Below are 18,541 nucleotides of genomic sequence, written 5' to 3' on the forward strand. Positions count from 1 at the left end.
TTAGTGTTCTTGAAATAACCATTGTTTTTACCATTAATTTCAGGTATTGTATCCACAAATATACTAGCATTACCTCTGTCACGTTCTCCATCACCTCATCCTGTTTTCAGTTCAAACCCTAATAGCAGCCCAATTCTTAAAGCCCAGTTGTCTGCTCCACCACGCTCTTCCACTCCTTCCTCCTCGCATTTCCACTCGACATTTAATCAGGCCCTTGTTGCTCACCCTTCAAACTCCATGTCACCTTCTCATTCTCCCACAACCTACCAAGCATCAGTAGGAGGCTCTACCACTCTCATTAAGCACCTATTGGCTAGCAAGGTTTCCAGGAATCTCAACCACCACCAACAGCAGGTTCAACAAAATGCTTGCTTGACAACAAAACAAAATAGGTTTTCAGGGCAATCTTCCTTAGCAAATATCCAGTCTTTATCCTCAGCAAGTCCTCAACCTTGCTTTTTAGAGTCCAAAGTTAGTTCTGTTACAAGGACAACTACTTCCAGCAAGTTAAACTTAACAAGCTGTCTTACTGGTAGTCGCACAACTAGTGTCATTACCCATACTAGGTGTGCCAGACCAAAACTTTCTATCAATGCTATTTCTTCACGATTTAATGGAATCCAGAGAGAGGTATATATTTCCATTTAATATTTCAAATTACTTTCTGATTTTGGGTTAATTATATTAAACATTTCTTGTTCATTTATACAGAAAAAATTGTACTTTGTATACAATATCAAATTTAATCATTCATTTTTTGTTTTGTTTTTTGTATTATGGGAAAAAACAATGCTACAATCTGTAATCCAATATTTGGAACATACAGATTAAAATTGTCTCATAATACGATTTTGTGCTTGTTTTATGCATAGTTTTGTGAATATAGTTTTTATATAGAATGTTTAAATCCTGGCTAGAAAAGTATTATTTGTCAGTTATTAACTCATAACACTACAGTGAATTTTTTTTTTGTAATTATAAATTGCAGTCACAATCATTAAAAAAAATAATTAATTTTAATGTTTACATATTTTTTAATTTGAACAAAATATTTCATCCAATAGGTTGAAAATGATAAATGTACTATGGTGACTAAAGCTGAGGATAAATTACATGTGAAGATTGATAGAATCACATAATTACTGCCCTAAACTTAAACTGTAAATCTTTGTAACTTGTCACTTTGTGACATTTGTTCTTGTATTTCATGTTTTATGTTGCTTTTTTCACTATAACACTTCAGCTGTTGAATAGTACTCAATAACTGCTATGTTAAAAACAAAACATAATACCGTTGTATTGTGTTTCATGTTAGAAGTAACGTTAATTAATGTTTGTAAAAAATTTTTAATTGTGGGCATAGCTAGATATTTTTATTATTTTTTATGAAGATAGGCCTCAGAAGCAACCAAGAGTAATAGTGATGTCGACTAAAAAAATGTAATGAAACTGTACAATAAACAATGCATGTAAAAAGAGAAACTTGATTTTAGTATTAGTTTTAGAACATGACTTGTCTATTGCATTGCTTTGTAGAGGGTGATACTGAATGAAAGTTTTAAAGTAGTTAAAGCACCAAAAACAAAACCAATCTTGTAACATGTTACTTGGGACACAAATTACCACTTTCTGATTGGCTTTTACATATTCTGCAAGTGTTACATTGGGTTTCAAGAAAGTCTTCTTAAATTTGAAGAAATTGATATACATGTTTTTAAGACTTTTAAGTGTAAATTATTAAAGCTTCATTTTGTTTTTCCCTAAAAATTAAATCTTATCAATGTGAAATTAATGTATATTCTTCAAGATGATTTTTCTTATTTTATTACTGTTATATATTTAAGCAAAGAAAAACCTTAGAAAACATTTTATTCCTTGTCTAAGGAAAGAGTATTGTTAACTTGTAAATTTGATAAATTGTTCAATATTTATCTAACATTTGTTTATTTTTTAACATTAGTTTTAAAACAAGATATACGTCTTGTGGGAATCCATGAATTCAAGAACATATGGACTTTATTACACTTTGATTACCCCTAGGATTTACCTGGCAGCATTGTGATATTAGGGACTTCATTATTAATGAAATATTACATTATGATGTTATAAATTAACAAAAATTAAAATATTTTCTAACATATATTTGTCTTTTAACTTAAATGTTAAGCCCTGATTTCCCCCTTCCTAGAATTTTTTTTTTTTTCTTACAAGTGTATGAATGGTTTAGCAATGTGTACATTATATGTATGTATATTGAGCAGGATTGTTCCCAACCAGAGGAGACAAAGAATGTAATAAGTATGGACAGAAAAGCTCAGAATGAAGATAAGCCTCCATCTTTTAACCATGAAACAACAATAAATTGCAGTCCATCACAAATTGCAGAAAGATCAATCCAAGAATGCTCATCCAGAATTGGCAACCGATTATCAGCTATATCTACTCTGTCTTCCAGAGAAAATAGAGTACCCTTAGGAACCCCAGGTATTAAGACTCAAAATGGAAGTAGTTTAATGAATTCTAAGGCTGCATCACCACTTTCATCTCCGTCCACTCAAATACCATCAACAAACAAACTCATTTCTCCTACACGGTTTTTAAAATCAGTTTTTAGTAGCATTCGTGAATCTGAAACAGAAGAAGAAAGACGTAAAAAACAAATGGTTAAAGAAAAGATTTATAAAAATTCTCCACTTTTAAATGGACTTTTAGATAAAGGAAAGTTACCACTGTTATCACAAAGGAATGATTCTAACATGCTGAATGGAAAGGATCAGATTGAGGAAAAGGATAGCTGTGAAAACGTTCAGATTAAAAGTGTTAGTATTGATAAGAAATGTGCAAACCCCAATGAAAGTAGTGTTTTTAAGAGTATTGACACAAAAGTTTCAACCAGTCCAAGTGTAACTGTAAGCAGTAATTCTGTAAAGGAAGGATATTGTGAGACTCGCAGCTCAGAAAATTCAACTCAAGGCTCAGACTTTTCTTCCATAACTAGTATTGCCCGAACCTTAGATTATGCATCTAATATTATTAATAGAACTAATGTAGAGTGTAACTCTAATGAATTACCAGTTAAAAACTCTTTAGTGAGTTCAACAGCTGCAGCAACCCTAAATAGTACTGTGTCTTCTTGTTCTCTCTCAATTAACAGCTGTTCAAAATCTGCCGTTATTGTAAATGTTATTCATCCGAGCCAGACGGGGCATTCCAGTCAGTTATTGTTACATACTATTGGTCCAGTTCCAAATAAATCAAATGAAACTCAACATTTGTTGTTACATCCTGTTACAAATTCTAATAAGGTGGAAAAAATTCCCCAAAAGTTATTGTTACACTCTGTTGTTAATTCTGTAGATAATTCAGACCATACACACCAGAATATGTTGTTGCAACCAACTGGTAATTTTTCAAACAAATCAGAGGTAATATCTCAGAAACTGTTGTTACACTCTGTTGTTAACTCTGTAGATAGTTCAGACCATACACACCAGAATGTACTGTTGCAACCAACTGGCAATTTCTCAAACAAATCAGAGATAATACCTCAGAAAGTACTATTGCACTCTGTAACCAATTTTGTAAATGATTCTGTTGACATTCCAAAAAAGTATTTGTTTCATCCTGCTGCTAATTCCATAGTCACTTCAAATGAAACTTCTCAGAAGTCTTCATTACAACCTACTGTTAATACATCAGCCAGTTTTATTAAAAATTCTCAAAGGTCATTGCTACAGTCCAATATTAAGGCATCAGTTACTTCATATGAAAGTTCTAAAAATGTTCAAGTATCTTGTACAATTAATACTTCAAATAACCAAGACGAACATTCTCAGAAAGTACTGCTGAATACTGGTGGAAAGTTTCAACTTAACTCAAATGGAGATTCTCAACAGTTGTATGGACATGCTGCCATAAAATCAGGAACTAACCCTGATGGTGATCTAAAATTAGTATGTTTCCAATCAGCTCCTCATCCACCAATTATACCCAAGTGTTCTGAAAATTTTACTTCCCAGAATAAAGTGAGCAAACGGCCATCCACTGATGTTGATCCATCAAGCCAGTTAGAGGCAAAGAAACTACGACAAGATCCTCAGTTAGTGGTAGAACATAGTCACCACAAAGTTAAGCCTCTTGTTTCAACAGATACTCCTAAGACATTTGTGGCAAAGGTGAATCATTCAAATCTAGATTCAGCCCCATCGAGAACACCTCCTGTTGTAAAAAGACCATGCTTTTCCAACTCACAAGCGAATGTGCAGTCACAGGCCTTATCCTCTCAGAAACCAAGTGGTCAACATTCATCTACAGAGAATAAAAATGAAGAATCTCCAGTCAACAAAAGTTCAGGTTCCATTTCAAAATTACAATATATCTGTGAATGGAAAGGATGTGACAGGTAAGGTGAAGTAGTTTTATCTCAAACTTCTTGTAAACCTTAAACTAAATATATAGTACTGTAAATTATAAACTTACCTGTTGAATAGTTATAGTGGTAAATAGGTATTTATATTTTGTTTAAATGCTGGACTTAGTGGCATATAAGAATTATTTATAGTTAATATGCAAGTATGATTTTTGTACATCAGCTTAAATATTTTTGGAAAAACTTGTTTTGTCACATCATAAAATTTCATACAATACTGAGTTATTCCAACAAACTTATAGTATGCATAATGAAGAATAAATTATTACAACTTGCTTCTTAGCATGATTTACATTTTTGAGCATAACATGCATCTCAGCCACAGCAAAGAATTATGAAAATTTTGATAATTATATATATTTATTAACATCAGATTAAAAGTTGGTCTCAGTTTAATAATCTGTTTACTTCCTTTTCTACTCATTTATATGTTAGCATTCTGGCACAAATATGTAATGCATATTTACTAGTTATATCTGTGAGCGTAACTACACATTAATCTTTGCAGGATTTTTAAATCACCCTCAGCTGTACTTTATCATGTGTACAAAGTTCATGCACCCACAGTTAATGGAGAATTTTTTTGTGAGTGGGATACCTGTGACAAGTTAAAACGGAAGCGTCTGTCTTTAGTTACCCACCTCCAGGTATGTTGTTTGTGATTTATTATCTATTCCCTAATGTATGTATATTAACTTATAAATGCTATATGTAAAGTAATAATGCTGTATTTTATCTTCCTATGCAGTAGAGTATACAGAACTACTTTTATATTTTATAATCGTATGAACATTTTAAGAACTGTAAAATCTTTAGTGTGTGTGTAGTGGTTGGATGTATGTGCTGTGTAGGAGGATAATCTGAGATTCCATTAGGTGCCAGGTAAACCTCAACATACCTTGGCTAATTACAGTGCATCTGCTTGGCTCTACTGGTTTTGCATTTGCCCTTTCTACCAGTGTTTTTTAACCCTTTCATTATGGGTCATGGGCCAAAGGACACATCATCATGTTTGCTGACTTGCATTCAAAATTTTATTGAACTACTATTATATGAATTTATGTTAGTAAGTTTCGAATCAAACTGTAGATTATAATTCAAACATCAACATTATATGTGAGTTAATTTATTAATTTAAAAGTAAATATTAAACACACCTAAATATGGATTTTAGCGAGTCATGTGGTATGTTGAATGCAGCACTGTTTAAAATTAGATGTTTGAGATGTCAAAATATTAAGTCTGTAGTTTAGTACAAATTAGGAACTCAAATTACAAATATTAACAAACTAGAATATAAAATAAGAACCTTATCTTTTTATTTTGCTGAGATATGGCTTATGAACTGAATCAAAAACAGTGGCCCAGTTTACCTCTTTCTGTTTTTGGAAACAGTCCCTTGTATACACCTACTTCAACATCTGACATGAATAACCAATCAGCAACTTATTTTTTTTCATAGTGGCCACAACTGTAGCTAATGAAAACAACTAAGACCACAATATTTAAAAAAAAGTTGAAAGATGTGAATTTAATCAAAAAATTACATTTCAACTAACCTTCATTGTGAAAATTGATGGGGGATTTTCATCAACACATTTTGTGAAATTTGGCTTTACATCTGTGCTCAGTGAGCATCTTAGCTCTGCCTCTAAATTTATGTCAGTAAGCTATGATCTGTATCTAAACTTGAGAAAATCTAACGTAGAAAATGTTGACTCGCACACCCATGTGGATCTGAAAATCATTTTGAAATTGCTATCTTTAAGACTGGAAGACTCTCATTTATCAGAATAGTGAGACACACATCTCTGATAGAACATTTTTGTTTACCGTTTATGTGTTATACACTTTGCAGGGTAAAAATCTCGTCTTCAAATCCACTCTTATCCAAAGACAAAAATGTAATTTCCTTACTTAAATTTCTTAACTCAGATTGAAATGGATCATGCAGAAATTCAAATATCAATTTCAAATTTTTAAATTTGGAGAGACATGATTCAAATTTTGAGATCATCTTTAGCATCAGAGAAATCAGTCCTCATTATTTTCTAGAAAACTATTCAACTTTGCAAAATGTGTCAAATCATTCTTTTGTAATTGTTCTGCAAGGAGGTTTAAATTTAATTGAAATTCATGAACAGACTGTGATTGCTCACTTATTATTTTACCTCTTTCCTGAAGCTTCATATTCAAATTATTTAAGTGAGCCATCATGTTGCACAGAAAGTGCAAATCACACTGCCATGACAAAGTTTCAATTTCAGGAAAATTTTCAATCTTATCTTTTTCAACAAGATGCTCTCTTATTTGAGGAAATAAGGAAGTAAATCGTTCCAAGACTTTTCCTCTACTTAACCATCTTACATTTGCAAAATCAGTAAGTACAGTCACTGCTTTTCTTCAAAGACTCAACAAACTATCGATGGATAAGAGAGCTTCCACTTCTAATATAATTCACAATTTTTACAACAGTGTCCATCGAATTTTTCAATTAATCATTTTAGACATTTGAGCACATAAATTTTCCTGATGCAAAATGCAATGGAATTATGTCAGCATGGACTTCAGATTATTTTCAAATAAATGCTGCTTCAAAAGAGAAACAAATCCTAATTTTGCCTTAGTCATGGTGGAAGAGCCATCTGTTGTGAAGAAACAATTTTTTTTAAATCCAGATTAAATTTTTTGACATTTCAGGAAATTTGTTTAAAAAATGTTTTTTCCACATGTTCGATCTCATTATCCACAAAGGCCAAGCATTTCTTCCCTCACCTGAAGATCTGAATTTACATATTGAACCCAAAATATCAACTGTGCTAACATCTGTTAACTCATCTAGTGCTAATAAAAAGTACAAATAGTCTTAGTTGTTCAAGCAACTGATTTTCTATGTCTTTCACTAACTCTAGCATTCTGTGAACAATTGTTCTTCAACTTAATTGCAAATTATTTACCTTTTGAAGAGTATCATCTTTTATTCTTGAATCATAATTCTCCAACAAAGTTTCAATGACTACAATCAATATTTCTTTTACTAGGTCAGCATCAGAAAATTTCCTTTTTTTGAGCTAGAATCCAAGCTACTTTATAGCTAGATAATGTAACTATTCCTGTCGATGATAAAAATCTTTTCAGGCCTCCCTTTTGTTCTTGAAGTTGTGTGTTCAGATGGGTAATTTCATTCATACAATTTTTGCTGGCAGTTGGAAATTTTACATCACATTCATTGTGAAAATTGTTCAAGTGTTGATTAAGATTGTATACTTTATTATTTCTAAAAACTTTGTTACACAAAAGACACACTGGCTTATTATTTACTTCAATCACTGCAAATTTCAACTCCCAACTTTCATTAAATTCTCATTTCACGTTTTTCTCCTTGTGCACCATTCTGTTTTCAGCAGTAATGCCAGAATCAATTAAATTGTCTTTATTTTCTGAGTGTTCACCATCATGTGGATTCTTTAGTTTTCAAATTATCCACTTATCCATATTGTGGGATTAAAAACAAAATATATTTAAATACTTGAAAGTTGCACAATAAAAATGTTTGCAAGTGCATGCAAAACAATGCACACTCAATAAGAAGCATCTAAACCAGACTGACGTTACAAAATTAGTGGAGTCTGTGGCAGTGACGAAGTGTGCGACATAAGCGATGATGTGAGGCAGTGTAGCTGCTGATTACCGAATTTGCAATGAAAAAAATAAATGATGGAACAAGTGTATTCCTAAACTTGAAAATGGCCACAATTGTGCTATCCACTGGTCACATGTGGCCCACATTGAAAATTTTAAAAGACTCAGCAACCTATGTCCAGCAGCAACAGAGTTCAAAGTCTTGGCAAGAAGATATAATGTTTGCCCTACTTCTGGATTTGATTGTTCTGTATTTTAAGAAAAACAAGTTTAATAATTCATTTCTAAATAATAATTTATATGCATATACGTATAATTATTGAAATATGACTGAATGTTACAAAAACGTTAAGTTAACTAAAACAGAGAAGGCTAAAGGTCTGTTTTATATTATTGGACACATAACATGAGTGTCTTTGCATCATGTCAATGCAAGTTCTGTAATGTTTGCTATGCATGACTGCAAGGTCGATATAATAAATATATTTCATTATAAGACTTAAGCTACGTAGGTTAAATATTTGCATTTTCATGTTATAATATGTAGTCATTTTAGCACAAAAGAAGCATAATATATATTTCTTTTTTTTATGGTGGTTATGAGGTTGGTCAAGTGAGAGATCTTACATAGTGAGGGTATAGACAATAACATAAAATATAAAGACTTACTGAAAACAAACTTTTGAAATGTATTTAGGAGGTTTTACAGATTATGCAAGTAATATTTGAGATTTTTCAAATGAAGAATAGTTTTTAATGATAAAATTCAATCACTTTTCACTCAGACTAATAACAAAACCACCTCTATTTTCAAACAAATCTTTGGTAAAAATGTTTCACTAAAAAATCTTATTTTTATGTGCAAAAATTTGTGATTTTTACTAAATGTTTACCACATTTTGTGAGGATACACTTGTTATATCAAAAATTATAGTGTAAATACTTAATGTGTGCAACTGTGAAGACATGTTTGTGTATATTATACCAAGCTTGTTGCAAAATGGTTATTTCTACAGGAGCTCATCATCAGCTTCAATTTAAGTTCAGTTTTTTGAGTCTCTCTTAAAGTGTTTTGAAATTATTTTGAAGCTAATTCTAAAGTCTTAGCAGTGAAAGAATGTACATCATGCAGTCTCATTCCCATTATATGACCACCAGCATGTGCTTAGTATCCACTCTCTGCTCAGTCATATGTAATGAAAATTAAATATTTATTTCTGATTAAATAATTAACCCACAACACAGACAGACAGAGAGAGAGAGAAGAAAGAATATTTTATTTATTTACTAGATTTACCTAGTTCTACTAAATATGTGAAGAAAAACATGATACAAATAAAGGCAACAGTACAGCATTCAATTTGAAAGAGAAAAATGTTATGAAAGAATTTATTTATATTTTATAATTGTATTTTTTTTCTGATTATATAGGACTATCATTGTACAGAGCAAACATTTCGAAGTCGGGCACTACGCAGGCAACAACTAGCCACAAGTGGAAAGACAGTGTTATCCCCCTCTATTGTACAACCTCCTCATCCAGGTTATGCACCAGATGCTGCACGTTTGGCAATACACAGACATTCTGCACAGTTTATTAATCCACGGGAATTTATGGTTTGTAAAGTTTTTTATGTATGACATTGACTTGTTGACATGGGTTTTGGCACTGTTGAATTTAATTCCAAAATAACTTGAAGCTTCTCTCACTTTCATTTGTAGTATGTTACAGTTTTAAATAATTGAAATTTTATCCTTCTTCAAATACAACCTAGAACTGAAATAAGTTAGAAATCCTTTTAAGTATTTTTATCTGTCATAGTTTATTTTACTGAAAAATCAGTGGGAATTTCTTAAAGTTTTAAGTGTTAACTTTCTGTTTGTTATTTAACTGTAAAACTTAATTTCTGTGTTTGCTATGTATGCATTTTCCTGCTATAGTTTCTTTCTAATCCCTAAATTAAATTTAAAAGTAAAAACTTGATCCTTCATTGGCAGTTGCTGCATAATGAATGAAAAACTTAGAACCTTGTATTCAAAAGGTCTAGGTTTTAAAATTTCATACTTTTCTTTAAAAAAAAAAATTGTGTATGCTGTGTGAAGTAGTTTATAAAAGCAGGTAAAACCTTTATCATTATAAATGTTATATGCCTAATAATTATGTTTTGTCAGAAGTACTTTTGCATTGGTATGAAAACTGGAATTTGGTTAAGTCTTCACATGTAAACATTGTAAACTTCATTCCCATGAAATAACAACTTTAGTTAAACCCTTTCTGGACTACAGAACAACAACCTGTTAAGTGCACATCTGCATATGAAATTCAAAATTTAAATAAAAATAATCACTGCAGCATGATGAACCTTTCTAGAATGGACAGCAACTGCCTGTTGTGGAGACAAGTATTAGAGGATGATGGTTTGAAAACCTTCTGCCTTTTTTCTTCTATCAAAGAATCATTACAGCAATTTTAAATTAATATTTTATTTTATCATTATGTAATGTTTAGTGTAATTTGCAAAGAGAAATAAAACAGATGTTCAAACTTTTTTTTTGTGCAGCTCTGAGAAGGAACATCATCTGCAAACAATGCACTTTTGGACTTTTAAAATAATTTTCACATTCCAAAGCATTGATTTATATTTGCTTGAAAAACTATTATATCTTGATAATACAAATATCTATTGTGTATTTCTTGTGTGATTTTACTTCTCTTTCACTGGTTTTATTAGTACAACCTTTCATTCCCAAACTTTTATGATTTCATAGCATTATATTGATCCAAACAAGTAATAATGAAGCTAGCTTTTAAAATAGCTATAGGCAAAATTTAAATATAATTGAAGAGAACATTTATGTTAGTGTAGAGAGAATAAGGTGGTGTGAGAAGTAATTATGGTTTCATTGAAAAGTAACTAGATGAAGTTCCTCCAGAAAAAACAAATGAATTGATAGATGTTTAAAAAACTTGGGAACAAACCCACAGATATGAATTTTTTTTATAGTTGATTCAGATGTTCTTTTCATTTTTGAAAACGTTTTTATTTTAAATTATATTTGTTTTAAAGTCAAAGAAAATTTTCTTGTCATCATGCAAATTTAATTAGATTAAAAAAGCACAACAGACAGTGACAAAATATTCCAATGACTTGTATGTTTACTTATCGAATGCTATTTTAAAGTTTATTATATTCAAACAACATACATAAATAAGAAACTTAATTTATTGAAACGAAACTACTTATTAAATACCAGTTGATATTCATCAAGATTATTGTTAATTCAAGTGTTTTGTTGTAAGTTTCATGCAATTTGATCAAGTATTTATACTACAAGAAGGAAGAGAAAAATTAAGAGATGTCAGTTATAAAGTACAAAAAGAATTAAACACATTTTTATATTGTTCTGTAAATCTTTTTACAGCATGCAACTTTAGCATATTTTGACTTATTATTATGCATATGTTTAGTGTTACTCAGTAAATGTTATAAATTTGAAGAATTTATTGAAAAGTTATTTCTTATTTTAATATTTAAGACACTAATCTTTAACAGCTCTATTTTATAGAACCTCTGTTCTTTATGGAATATATAACAATTGGTGTTTTTCCTCAGAAGGGATATTTTGCATTTAAGTTGAAACATGATATATATATGATTCCATTTTGTGCTGTGTGCAGCAGATGTATTAATTAAAATTAATATATTGCCAATGTTCGATTCCAGCATTTTATTTTTCAATGCATGGAAACATTTCTAATTTTCAAAATGTTTCTTTCCTAGTTTTAGCACCAATAAAAATTGACTGTACAGTTTTTATAAATAATTGCATATTGTGTAAAATAGGTGACAATAGCATTTCAGAGGAATCTGTGTATATAATATAAATCTTTACTGTAAACTTGTAGCATTTTATAACTGAACCTAATTTGAACAGAAAGGATAAATTATTTTCATTGAACTTTGTGTATTTATTTATTATAAAAGATGAAACAAAAGACATGAGCTCATGATTAGTTATTCCAGTAAGGGAATACTTTTGAACCTTAACATATCTTGTGCCAGAATGTCATTAAAGCAACAGTTTTAATATAATGCTATGTTAGTTCATAAATAAAAAAAAAAAAAATTGGGTTGTTGAATAAAAGTTAACTTTAATAATGCAAAAAGCAAAAATGCTTTCTTCTGATGTTGTACATCATTATTTAACTTGTAGACTTTTGTAGAAATATGTGAAAAATATTCTTTTCTCACATACTGTTTTGTTGTTGGAACATCTTGCAGTAGTTTTGTCATTAACTGGCAGGTTTGTTTCTGTCTTGAATTGTTTTTTAATTATTTGCTTGAAATGTTACCAAAAACTTGACAGATTTTTTTTAAGGTGACTTTTCCACAAGGATGTATTTCATTATTTTATCAGCTTCACATTTTTTTAGTTTTTTCTTGTGTGTATGTGTGTGTGCAGAAAACAATTAAATACATACATATCAAAGCAATTTTTTTGTTTTACCAGTTCTAACAAAGCAGTTGTTATTTATAATAAAAAATGCATGTTTTTTTAAGATTTTTTTTCTCTTGCTTTCTAGGAGGAAAAAGAGGGCCATATAACAAAATGTATTAGAATCACGTCAGCCCTTATTCTTAAGAACCTTTGTATAAATTCTGAATTAGCACGCAGGTAATAATATCTGGATTTTTCATGATTTAATTAGAATGGTGAAAGGTAAAGTAAGTTAAATGTGTGAATAAATTTAGGTTAAATATGTATTTATGGTTACATTAATTTACATATCACAAGCATTAGATAGAACTTGTCTCAATCCAAAATCTATGACTTTGATAATTCTCTGTTTTTATTTAGTTGTTTTGAAGTAAAAGCCTTAAATTGTTAATGATAAGTGAAATGTATAATTTTGTATTTCAGCTACTTAAAGAGATACGAACCAGAGCTTACTTTGTTAGCCATGTCGTCGATGGAAGCATCTCGAATACTTGCCCACTGCCTGGCTGAGGCAGCTAGAATTCAGGACTGATACAGGCTTGTGGTTATATTGTACAATTTGTTTTGGCTTATTTAACATGGGCCATTCTTGTTCACTTTGTACAGTTATATAATGCAGATCAACATGTTGAGTCTCCAACTGTTGTGGCAGCAAATCTCATTATCTAATAGGCTGCTTAAGGTGGTGTTTTCTATGTGATTAAATAAATTTTTATTTAAAGTTGTATTTAATGTATCTTATGGGGGTGCCTAAGCATGAAGTAGTATTGTCCATTTTCATTGTTAGAAATGAGCCATAAATAAAGGTTTTTATATACATACTTTACCTCATTTTTTTACAAAAAGATTTGTAAAATTAACTGGTAAAATATGATGTTTGTTGATTGAGTTGAAGATATATTTAAAAAACATGGACCAAACTATATGTTACTGAAGATTGAAAAGCACCTAATTGCATTTCATGTATAGATGCATATTTTTTAAACTTAAGAACTCATCAGGAATAATTTTTTTATACAAGATTTTGTTTTAAGACACAAGGAGTACAAACAGTCATTGTGTACTTAAACTTATAAATAAATCATTAGCTGCCTGATGCTACTGCACTTACAGGCTTTGTAAACTTTTGTATTGTTTGTTGATTTTCAGTAGTTCAAACTTGTAAAGCATTCCAGTTGCTAAATTTATTTGTGTGTTCCTTAATTTGTCAATCAAAAATTGAAGTACATTATTCTTTATTCCCCATAGATACTTAAGCTATATTCATTTGACAATCTGCAGGTAATTATGTAGTATCTGTCATGTAATCGCTTAAGTTTTGTATATCACATGGACATAGTTTCTGTTTTGAAGTTTTTGGTCTATGGAGAACTCGTATGTGTAAAACATTTAATTTTTTTTAATGTGTGTTTGTTTTACATTACATCGTTGATTTTCACTCCCACATCCACATATTTAAGACCATTAACAGTTCTTGGAAGTTCTGTATTTTATGTTTTGCCATTGTGTATCAAGAGCAAATATTAATAGATTTTTTTACAATAAAGTTCAACTTTGGATGTATAAAATAAACAGCTGTTTGGTTTTTATCCATTTGAATAACGTTTGAAGAGAATAGAAAACAACATTCCAGAAAGCTACAATTTGAAACACTTGGTTTGTAGAATCTTTGGAGTAATTTCTGTGCAGAAAGGCCAGGAAATATTGAATGTTGTTAAATGGAAAAAAAAAAGAATAAATTGGCACATCTAAATTAAAACATGTTTTAGATTATTTTGTATGATATTTTGAGCAGATTCCCTTCATCAAGTAGCAAAGACTGTGACAGTGTAATTAGACTAATAAATATTCATTAAGAGGTAAGATAATTCAAAGTTTCTAATTACATACATTCATTACAGAGCACAGTTACAAAAGTACTGGTAAAAACATTGTTGAACACACAAAATAAATATTTAAAAAATTAGCAAGAATATGGAAAATAAATAATTGGAACAACTAAAGTTGTATTTTGAAATAGAAACTTGGGAAAATGTAAATTTGCAAAATAATGAAGTAATAGTCTAGCAAAATAAAATATTAATACAGGTAAATAATTATGTAGAAGGAAAAAATTTGCTTAGGTAAGATTTAAGATGGAGATTTAACTACGATAAGAGGTAAGGTAAATGCATCTAAAACAAAGGTTAAGGGAATGAAATTGGAGAAAGGATTGATTTAAGTTTTCTAAATGTTTTGAAAGTAAATCTTGTATTTATATTATAAGATGGCTTGGTATTGACTTGGAACATAAGACAGTATTCAAGGCTTTCTTTAGTTGACTTGTTAAGTCGTTCATTTCTCATGACTGAGACTGACTGCCATGTTTAAGGTACTATGGTAGTCAGAAGAAATTAGATGTACAGGAACTGGGAGGTGGGTGAATTCTTCTCACCCAGACTACAGGCTATTTCCACAGTATATTGTTTGAGACAACTACTACACTGGATGCTGTAAATAACTGTTATATGAAGTTGTGATGTCCTCTGATGTGGAAATTGAAACTAGAACCAATTATTATGGTGGTGTTTGAAATGTATGCCAAATTGTTTTCGTAAAATAAGTTTCAACAATGACAGCATTGTTATTCTGTAGTTTCCAGTGCATCAAGTTGTCTCTGAGATTGTCTATAAGATACTTGGGAAGGTATAATAAATATTTCTGCAGTGGTGGGGTCAGGTTAAATTAGCTTTGTATGTGTTTGTGGACTTTTTTTATGACATCAACAGGGTAGTTACATTTTGGGAAATGTCCTGTGCAAGGAGAGTAGGGAAAATGTTATAAAAAGTAGCATAGAAGCATTCTTTGAGGTAGCCAATAAATAGATTGGTGAGGGGATGACCCATTTTTGTACCCATGAAACTATGGTAATTTGATCATAAAGTTGACCATTGAACTGAAGGTATTTATTGTGAGAACTAATTCTATGAATTGAAATAGAATTTCATTGTAGGAAATTTGACATCTCGTTTGTTCAAAGAATTTTTTCCCTTCCAATAATTATTTCATGGGAGTAATGTTTTATTTTAATAGGCTAATATTTCATTATTTTACGAACTTTTGTTATTTTCCTGTGTCTGTATTTCTAAATCCAATTTTAGTTCTTATTACTTCATTTCCATATTTCAACAATTACATAACAAGCTAAACAATGTTTTTATTAGTATTTTTGTCACCATGCTCCAATTTGAACGTCTGTAAATTATAAAATCATAGGAATAAACTTCAAAACTTAATTTAGACTACTAATATAATAGAGTGGCTATAAACTGCTACTGTCATGCAGAATAGTCTGAATAAAACATAACTTATTTTTGAGTGAAAAGTTACCTAATGAACAAGCTATACTCTGTCCAACACGGGAAACCAAACCCTGGTTATTAGCATTGTAAGTTCATAAGCTTTAATGCTCATCCAACTGGGACAAAACTAACTTTAAAATAAAATTTGCAAGTGTAAAGTATAATGAACGTAAAGTATTTGCATTACAGAATACTGTAAAAGACAAAGAAACTGTTTTAAATGTTATTAATATAATAATACTTTCGAACTGGTATCAATTCGGGCATAGAAAACCACAAAATTAGAATTATAATTGGTAAGCATTTGTCGTCAGTATTGTTTTAAAGTATCCCAATGGGACAGCGGTAAATTTACGGACATGCAATGGAAAAATCCACAGTGGTTTCCAGAGAGCCCAATGTGGCTTTGCTTTCAAACAAACAATTGCTTAAATATATAATAAAAATGTTTTCGTCAGTATCATACAAATAAGTTTTTTTGTTTCACATATCGAACAGTTTTTATCGTTCTCTAATACATTTAATGGGGGTGAACTTGCTTCCAAGTTCCTTCTCGAGGAGCCTTTTTTTAGTTTGCAAATTCTCACCAAGAAATATTACTAGAGTTGGCATTACTTATTTATTCATCAAATTCTAAACTTGGAATTAACAGATTAATTGCTGCAACAGAGAATAAATCTGCAAGGAATGAAGACTAATTTTTGTCTTAATTTCATAAAAGACAAACGTAGTTACAATTGTGATATTCCTTGATCATAAGTTATCTACATTAGTGACACAGCGATATGTCTGTAGACTTAGAACAATAGAAATTGGGTTTCAACACCTGTGGTTGATAAAGCACATGTATTCCATTGTGTAACTTTGTGCTTAATTGCAAACAAACTACGTCAGCGACCATTTCGGTTTTACAAACCCAAAAATAATAATTTAATATCCAATCCATATCATACGAGGGCTGTTCAAAAAATACGCGGACTGTTTGAATTGCGCGGCTCCAGTTGGTTCCAGGGGAATCCACTTGGTGTCGCTAGGTTCGCACAGATCAGCTGATTACGACGTCATTTCCCGATTGCAGATATCTTCATTTGTGTATTAGCTACGCGGTTTTAAGTGAAGTGCGATTTTTTCGTTTGACGGATTTCAGAATGAATGACCTGAAGGAGCAACGACTTGCTGTGAAATTTTGTGTTAAACTTGGAAAATCTGCGACTGAAACTTTTGCTATGCTTAACACGGCTTACGGTGATGTTGCTATGAATCGTACGGCATGTTTCAAGTGGCATGAACGTTTTAAGGATGGTTGACAGTCTATTGAAGATGATGAGCGTCCTGGACGACCCACACGTCGACAAAATCAACGCCCTGATGCGGGCAAATCGACGTCTGACTGTCAGGGAGCTTGCTGAAAAGTGTGGGATATTAGTTGGATCTTGTTACGAGATTTTGACCGAAAAATTGAAGATGCACCACGTTGCTGCGAAATTCAGCCCTCAGAACTCGTGAGTTTTTGGCCAAACACTCGATAACTGTTCTTCCCCACCCCCTACTCACCTGACCTTGCTCCATGCGATTTTTTCTTGTTCCCCAAACTCAAAGACCCTTGAAAGGAAGAAGATTTGAGACGATTCCCGAGATTAAGGCAAATGCGAAGAAGGAGTTGGAGGACATTACAAAAGAAGCGTACCAGGACTGTTTCAACAAGTGGAAACACCGTTAGGATAAGTATGTGCGTTGGGGAGGAAAGTACTTTGAAGGGGTCCCAGACCTGTAACTTCTAAATAAAGTACATTTTGTTTTATGACGTCAGTCCGCGTATTTTTTTAACAGACCTCGTATGTTTAAGCTCTCCCAGAAAGCAGTGAAACAGCAGCTTAACTAAACATCGAGTTATATGAAATAATCAGAAGTGCCTTAGGTGCGAACAAAATGAGATAGACCGTTCGACCTAAGGGAATAAAAGAATTACTTGATATGGTAGCTAACTTTATACATTGTAATGATGACAAATATGGCTAGTAGCTATCTTATACTGATCGTGATGATTTACTGTAACTAATGGCCAATGTTCATATTAATTTGAGATGTAAAAGAGGTTTGTTTGTTTTGAATTTCGCGCAAAGCTACTCGAGGGCTATCTGTGCTAACCGTTCCTAATTTAGCAGTGTAAGACTAGATTAACTACATGTCATCACTACCCACCGTCAACGTTTGGGCTATTCTTTTACCAATGAATAGTGGGTTTGACTGTAACATTATAACGCCTCCACAGCTGAAAAGGCGAGCATGTTTGGTGTGACGGGGATTCGAACCCACGACCCTCGGATTATGAGTCGAACGCCTTAATTCACCCAGCTATGCCAGGCGTAAGACAGTGGTACTTGTATTTGCATGTTTTAAATAACTAAATTGAGTGAGTAACATAAGAAAAAAGCATTAGTGAAATTTGATAAAGAAATAACTTTTCCACTGCTTTTCAAAACACCACAATTGCTAACAATGTACACTTAAAAAACAGTAAAATATTATATTGAATGCAAGCACTGAAGTTGAAAAAAAATGCCATACGTAATAGCTTTGCTATTCAACAAAAGATAGCTGTGAGTTACCAACGATGAATAAAATACTG

General features: G+C 31.4%; 1 protein-coding gene across 2 annotated transcripts in view; it reads left to right on the forward strand.

The window, feature by feature from the left end:
* The window catches only part of LOC143247443 (uncharacterized), a 38,537-nt gene extending 24,394 nt beyond the window's left edge, over positions 1-14,143 (forward strand). For both annotated transcript variants that reach the window (XM_076495550.1, XM_076495560.1), the window contains 6 exons: positions 44-630; positions 2,262-4,402; positions 4,938-5,076; positions 9,503-9,688; positions 12,657-12,748; positions 12,995-14,143. In XM_076495550.1, coding sequence (XP_076351665.1) covers positions 44-630; positions 2,262-4,402; positions 4,938-5,076; positions 9,503-9,688; positions 12,657-12,748; positions 12,995-13,103 — 3,254 coding nt within the window. In that variant the 3' untranslated portion in view covers positions 13,104-14,143. The remainder of the gene's footprint in view (positions 1-43; positions 631-2,261; positions 4,403-4,937; positions 5,077-9,502; positions 9,689-12,656; positions 12,749-12,994) is intronic.
* The last annotated feature ends 4,398 nt before the right edge of the window (positions 14,144-18,541 follow it).

The sequence above is a fragment of the Tachypleus tridentatus genome, chromosome 1 (assembly GCF_004210375.1).
Source record: "Tachypleus tridentatus isolate NWPU-2018 chromosome 1, ASM421037v1, whole genome shotgun sequence".
Lineage (NCBI taxonomy): Eukaryota > Metazoa > Arthropoda > Merostomata > Xiphosura > Limulidae > Tachypleus > Tachypleus tridentatus.